The 6939-nt window shown below is 37.3% G+C and overlaps 1 protein-coding gene across 4 annotated transcripts in view; it reads right to left on the bottom strand.

The window, feature by feature from the left end:
- The window catches only part of LOC107669756 (neurabin-1-like), a 61495-nt gene continuing 54556 nt past the window's right edge, over positions 1–6939 (bottom strand). For 2 of the 4 annotated variants that reach the window (XM_016462149.1, XM_016462140.1), the window contains exons 13-20: positions 5622–5706; positions 5378–5429; positions 4606–4665; positions 3824–3872; positions 2518–2637; positions 2322–2345; positions 1919–2101; positions 1–1346 (exon numbers count right to left, since the gene is read on the bottom strand). In XM_016462149.1, coding sequence (XP_016317635.1) covers positions 1152–1346; positions 1919–2101; positions 2322–2345; positions 2518–2637; positions 3824–3872; positions 4606–4665; positions 5378–5429; positions 5622–5706 — 768 coding nt within the window. In that variant the 3' untranslated portion in view covers positions 1–1151. The remainder of the gene's footprint in view (positions 1347–1918; positions 2102–2321; positions 2346–2517; positions 2638–3823; positions 3873–4605; positions 4666–5377; positions 5430–5621; positions 5707–6939) is intronic. The other 2 variants (XM_016462163.1, XM_016462154.1) reach the window with 2 other exon arrangements.

Consider the following 6939-nt stretch of genomic DNA (forward strand, 5'->3'; position numbering starts at 1 on the left):
AAACGCATTAATTTCTTTCAAAAATCCTACTGACCCCAAACTTTTGACTGGTAGTGTACTGTACATAGATAGGTCCGTTTTAAGTGCACATTTGTCATCTGCTCTACAACATTTGGATGCCGGTAAAAGAGAGGTGCATTCACACAATCGGTGTGATCCAGACTGTAACCTCAAACCGTAAAAATACAAAAAAATCTAAACAGTACTTCAAAAGGCAGCACTTGGGTCTAACTGAAAATCTAGCTCAGGGCGATGGAGAGGGCTAGAAGCAGGTTGCTGTGAAATAGAAGCAGCAGTGGGTCTTTTTTTCTTGCTTTTTTTCTTTTAGAGTACAAGTCTTGCATCTTTGTAGAAGAGTTTAAAATGGCAGACTCCTGAAATAGTTTAGTATCCCATTGCTACCATTTTTCTTCCAAAGATCATTAGGAGGATTCAAGCTCGGAGAAGAACATACACATCAGTTGTATTCATCTTGAATATTGGCAGGTCGATGAAGGAGATCCAAACAGGAGGTTCAAAGTATACAGTGAAATATCCACAATGAGGGTCCATGATATCTCATTACCCAGAATGGCTTTCTTCTCACAGTAAGGTTTGTGTTTGCCAGTGAATCAGACTGTAGTGGTTCTTGTGAGCAGCACTCAAACTCTTTGAGGTGAAGAGACACTCGAAAGCAACACTGTCCATCTCTCTGACCTGTGCTTTGTCAAAGCCGTCGTATTAAAAACTTTCCACGTTCCTTGAACAAACTATGGCACGTTAGACATATTTATATATATGCTTTCTGCATATGTACAATGTCTCAACGTCTAAAGGTGCTTGTAATGCACAGTTTTTAACTGTCATGGATGAGTTATGAGCTGATATGCTCTGGTTCAATATATACATATTCTCCATATGCAAATAAATAGGTATTAATCAGACATAAAACACAGGAAACCAAAAAAGCAGTGATCATTCTGCTAAAACGAGCAAAAAAACCTGAATATTGTTCAGTAAAAATAACAAAATCCATATTTGGACATTTTGGGTTCAATTCATCCAATGGCAGCTCAATAGCAATAAGCCCCTTTTGCAATGAACTTTCAGTCCCATGAAATGCTGAACTCATCTGTACTTATAATGGTGAGATAGTAGTGAGGTGAGTAGTGTCATTCAGTAGCGCCCTCTCCTGGTCCGGAGGAGTTGCTATTTTTCCGGACCTGTTTCTGAACCTGCTCCAGTTCCTTCTTGCGCTGCTTCTCCATTTTCTCTCTGTTTCTTCGAGCTTTTTCCATCAACACCTTCAGATCCTTCAGCTTTTTCTTAATCAGAGCCCGATCCTGAGAGGACTCTACACCCAGAGCCTGCCAAAAACATACACGGACACACTTACAGGACGTTCAGATGGGTCCTATGAAACTATGCTAATCTCTAAAGACAACTTTCTCGTTGCAGGGAAAGCAGATGGGACATGAATTATTCTAGCAATTTTAGCATATGGCAGGGGAAGCAGTTATTTTGATGGATAAAACAACACCTAACCATCTATTACAAACATTTAATGTTTAAAAAAAGATTAAATTTTCTTGTATAAAATGGACTTTGTTATTGAAAAAAAATAAATCAATAAAAATAAATCAAACAAATAAATGTATTAAAGTTAATCAAAACTTTTTTGTTGTAAATGTAAATATTTAATGGTATATTAAATAAGTAAATACTTAAATAACACATTAAATTAGCTAATTTATTGGTATAATATTCAAATAACGTATGACTCTAAATGTGCAAAAATGAAGTTAATGATGTTAAAGCCATCTGTTGATCATTGAAAATGTATATTTTTGCCATCTTATATCCGTCATTTGCTTGGTTTTCACCATACACAATAGAAAAAATAGACAGACTAAATTATCCCAACAAATCTGTTCCTCACCTTGAGTGCTGTGCTGTCCAGCTTGAGTAGCTGCTCTCCATCCACATTCTTGGCAGTAAAAAGAGAGACATACTGTTCCAGGTTCAGACCCATGAGCCAGCATGACACCTGTTGACATGTCCATTCAGTCACACTGCGGTTCTGCCACTGGTACGGCTTCGAAGGAGGACCGTCATCTAGAATCTGACACACACACGCAAACTTACAGCACATCACATGCACAGTCATCAGCCCTAATTAAGAATTTATGTTGACTGGCTTCTATGAATTTTACATGCATTTCAAGAAATCAAAGTTAATATATTTTGAGAAAACAAATGAAACCTGAGAAAAAAAATAATTAAAAATTATTGGATCACAAAGAACATTCTGGGATTCAAACTCATTAAAAAAAAAGTCTCACCTCATCTTCAATCATATCCACACTCTAATAAACGCAGCGTAAAGGACAAGAAAACCCTCACTGAATCAGAAAAAGCTGATCTTTCCAGGCAGAACAAGTGATGCTTTAGATAGAGTTAACTTATAGAAAGTCAAACAGGTTTGGAACAACATGAGGTTAAGTAAATCAGAATTCAGGTAGTAAGAACAAACAATACCTCATCTGAGGAGAGCATTAGTGTTTGCGATCGGCTGGACATCTTTGCGTCGGTCAGGAGGCCACTGATCTCTGTGGAGCTGGTGCTGCTGAGGCTGAAGTCATCAGTGACACCAGGACCCTGGAAGAGAGACAGAGAGAAATACACCTGTAAGACAACTGTTATCTGATTGACACATTTATCCGTGTATCACTTTGATTTGATTGAATTGTTTCTCCATTACTTGAGAGGTAATCATTTATTCCTTGATTCTGATTGTTTCATTGACTATGACAAAGAATTATCAGTGTAATTACTGGTGATTGACAGTTAAGCCAATTAAGTCTCTTAAGATTAACAAGACAAAAGGAGACATGCACACCCCGACAAAATGCTTTGTGTACACTGATACTGTCACTCATATGATAATCGTGATAATTTGTCACCGAGTAAATTCATTTGCATTTTGAAATGAACGCATTTAGGGAAAGTCTTTCAATGTGAAGCGTAATCAGCTAACATGATGCATTTGAATATGATTCTGGTCAGATGTTCTGAACACAAGGTCACAATTTCAAGAATCAAATGGCATTATGTTCACCGGTCGTTTTATTCTGTAAAATATTGCTGAAAGGCTTTGAGTTTCTCAACGTCGAACATTTTTTGAAGAGACACACTCTCGTCCCTGTAGAGACTATCCACACAGATGAGATGGACATGTTTACCAGTCTGGTTGTCTCCAGCACCTCAAAGTCTGTGAGAGAGATTCTGAACTGAATATAAAAATACTACTCTGAATATGTTGGGCTGTTTGCTGGCACAAAAGTGATTCATTCAAAGCTAACTGAACGCCTTGACTCAGCATGGGGAGCAGGCCACAGTTTTTGTCCTTCAAACTTAATACAAGATTTCATTGAGCCCAGAAACACAGCCTGAGCAAGGTCACATTTTGTGACGTTCCTCTATTATAAGAATATGAAAACATTAAAGAGTATGAGAGTCAGAATGCATGCAGCTGAGGGAAATTTCCCAATACTTTAGAATAATTCAGCAACAATAAAACAGTAATGCGCCACAATCAGAGAAACATCCGATTAGCCTTGGATCTGAACAAACATGACTTGATACAGTACCACATAATATGAATAGGAGAAGAAGCGTGGCCAGGAAAAAGATTTCTGTTCAATGGAAATGCAACACACCAGAGGGAGGTTATATCACTAAACAGGCAGCAGGCATTTATATTTTAAACTGATTGCAATTTCTCTGAAACTAGCTATCTAAATATATACTGTATGTATATATACACCTGTGTGACTTTTCTCACCTTGCTCTTGCATCTTTCAGGACTGTTCTCTGCTGAAGACCCTGTGGAGCTAAAGATAGGGGACTGGTTATTCAAGCATACATAATGACTGAATGACTGGTACATGGCACAGATGCTGACAAGAGCTGAGACAGATCATACTCACAGGTGAGAGCTGCATTTATTTCACTGCTTTACAGACTTAAGGGTCAGCCTTAATTTAGTTTTTTTTTTATTTGCATTGTTAAAAGTCTATTGTAATTCGCGGTTTGAATCCAGGGACTGTGACGCTGTGGGATATGACCGGTCATCCGTTTATTCCCGGTGGAAATAAAACCTTCATTTAGCCTTGCATCTGCTGAGCAATTCTCTTTAATCATCGATTAAGCAATTCTTTGAATCATTGAAGATTCATTCGAATGCAAAATGTGTGTGTATGTCCTGCAGTCTGGCACATCTGAGATGTCCAGCCCAGTTCATATTAATTAGGTGTGTAAGATCAAGAAAAATAAAATGAGAAAAAAGGTTTGTACATTAAATCCAACGACAAAATCTTTTGAAAAATTCTTAGATTTTTTCCTTTTTAACTAGTGTGGAAGCTCGTTTGCACTTTTATTCATCTTGCAGCCCTGGAGACCTCAGTTTTAAGGCACAGCTGGGCACGTACTTTACAATTAATGAGACTTAGGTTACAATGCATTTCTCCTGACATTGCTATGCAAAGGATCTCAAAAATCCTGCTATTTCATTTGTAGGTAGGCGGAATGTAACCCCTTATATTAGATATGTGGTTCTTTATTTACCTTTTACCAGGAGATCCTTTTGGATCCTGCTCGTTCCCTTTACTCTTCCTCAGAGAAGATCTGAAAGTATTACCAGAAGCTTGTTACAATTTGGGATAAGAGAATTCCCATCAGTAATATACACAGTTTCTTTTATTGAATCTACACTACCATTCAAAAGTTTGGCGTCAGTAATTTTTTTTAAATACTTTTGTTCAGCAAGGATGCATTAAATTGATCTAAAATCGACAATAATAACATTTAGAATGTTACCAAATATTTCCATTTCAAATAAATGCTGTTCTTTTACACTTTCTATTCATCAAAGAATCTTGAAACAGCAGAATATTACGCACAAATATTAAGCAGCACAACTGTTTTCAAGAATTATAAGATTTTTTATTTTTATTTTTGGACCAAATCAGCATATTAGAATGATTTCTGAAGGATCATGTGAAACTGAAGACTGTAGTAATGACTTCTGAATATTCAGCTTTGCCACCACAGGAAATTTATTTTTAAAATATATTAAAATAGAAAACTTTTGTTTTAAATTGTAAACATATTTCACAATGTTACTGTTTTTACTGTATTTTTTGATCAAATAAATGCAGTCTTGGTGAGCATAAGTGACTTAACATTAAATATTACTAACATTACTTTTGAACAGCAGTTTACATCAACAGACAGAAGGTTTGTGTCTTTTGCATTCATTCTGACAATTACATAAAGCTATACTGTACTTTTATACATCATCATCACACATGTAAATGTAGAATTGGCACCATCTTACCCCAAGTCTAGAAGTTTTTCGCCCGATTTATCGTCACGACTTGCTGAGGAGCCTGTACAAAAATCAGGCAGAGACAAATAGCAACATTTACTGTATAGAGGCCATATCCATTACTTCAAGTGTTCCTCTTGTTATGTTATCTTTTCTTTAGGGACTTTTCCTCATTGTGTCTCTCAGTCTTTAAGCATAATTCATTAGGCCTGTAATTGAACCCTAATCAGTTATTAATGGTTTGTGCATTTACCTTCATTATCAGGTCCCTGAGGCTGCGGGTGCCTGAGCCTGGCCTCTGTGGCACCAGCCACCCTGGAGGATTGAGGCCCAGAGCCCTACAGACAGCAACAGAAAGAAAGAGAGGTGTTAAACATCCAAAAAGAATGCTCTTTGCAACAATAAGTGGTTTCCTGTCTGTTTCTGCTGACCCAACAGTACTTCCTTCTGTTTCTTTGCAGAGACGTACTGTATTATGGTTATTACAGACACATACAACAGTTAGACACAGTGTGGCTTAGGATTCTGAGAGGAAACAACGTAAATAATGTTTTCTCAGGAAACCTAAAAAATATGCTAAATAGGTAAAAACAGGCCCTTAGGCAACAACAATTTGTAACTTGATCCTGCCGTACAAGAACAACATGTACAATAACATGTTCTAGCTTTTCTTTCCTGTTTTGTGATCCTATCCCACCCAAGAACCAGTGATGGAAAAGAAAACTAATTCAGAGTAAAGAAAATAAAGTTACAACTGTGACCGTTCATACATCATAAATGCATTTAAAGGGGTCATATTATGTTGCTAAAAAGAACATTATTTTGTGTATTTGGTGTAATGAAATGTGTTTATGCGGTTTAAGGTTAAAAAAACACATTATTTTCCACATACTGTACAGTATTGTTTCTCCTCTATGCCCCGCCTTTCTGAAACGGGTCGATTTTTACAAAGCTCATCGGTCTGAAAAGTGAGGTGTGCTCTGATTGGCCAGCTATCCAGTGCGTTGTGATTGGCCAAATACCTCAAGCGTGTGACGGAAATGTTACGCCCCTCACCATATTGTGATGATGCCCTGTCAGGCCGGAGCAATGATTCAAAAACATGAAAACCCATTATAAACGAGGCATTCGTAGCATCCAGTGGGGACATAATTATGGATTATAATGACTTATACTGTCTTTTTACGCATTGCGTTGCATCGCGCCGCGTAAACATAAAACCATGTCTGCATTTGTGATCGGAGAAATGACAAACAACAAGCCCTACTCTACACTGCCCAAAAAACTCGCTTTAAATATAAAAAATATAAAATATAAAAACTCTTTAAATATAAAAAACATACTTACAATCTGTGAGTCAGAACAGCCGGCATTGTAGTCTACTCTACCAGGATCAGTAAACAGTCCTCCATAAAATGTGCTGGACACATCTGAATATTTGGGTTGAAGTGTTCTGGAACAGTGTTGTAAATACAACTTAACCACTGATTTCTAGTCATCTCCTCTTTTGGAAGGCCAAACGAAGTAGTTTCGCTTTCACAACGAAACACACAGCGTCTTCACGACATGGC

Source organism: Sinocyclocheilus anshuiensis, unplaced genomic scaffold, assembly GCF_001515605.1.
Source record: "Sinocyclocheilus anshuiensis isolate Anshui unplaced genomic scaffold, SAMN03320099.WGS_v1.1 scaffold253, whole genome shotgun sequence".
NCBI lineage: Eukaryota > Metazoa > Chordata > Actinopteri > Cypriniformes > Cyprinidae > Sinocyclocheilus > Sinocyclocheilus anshuiensis.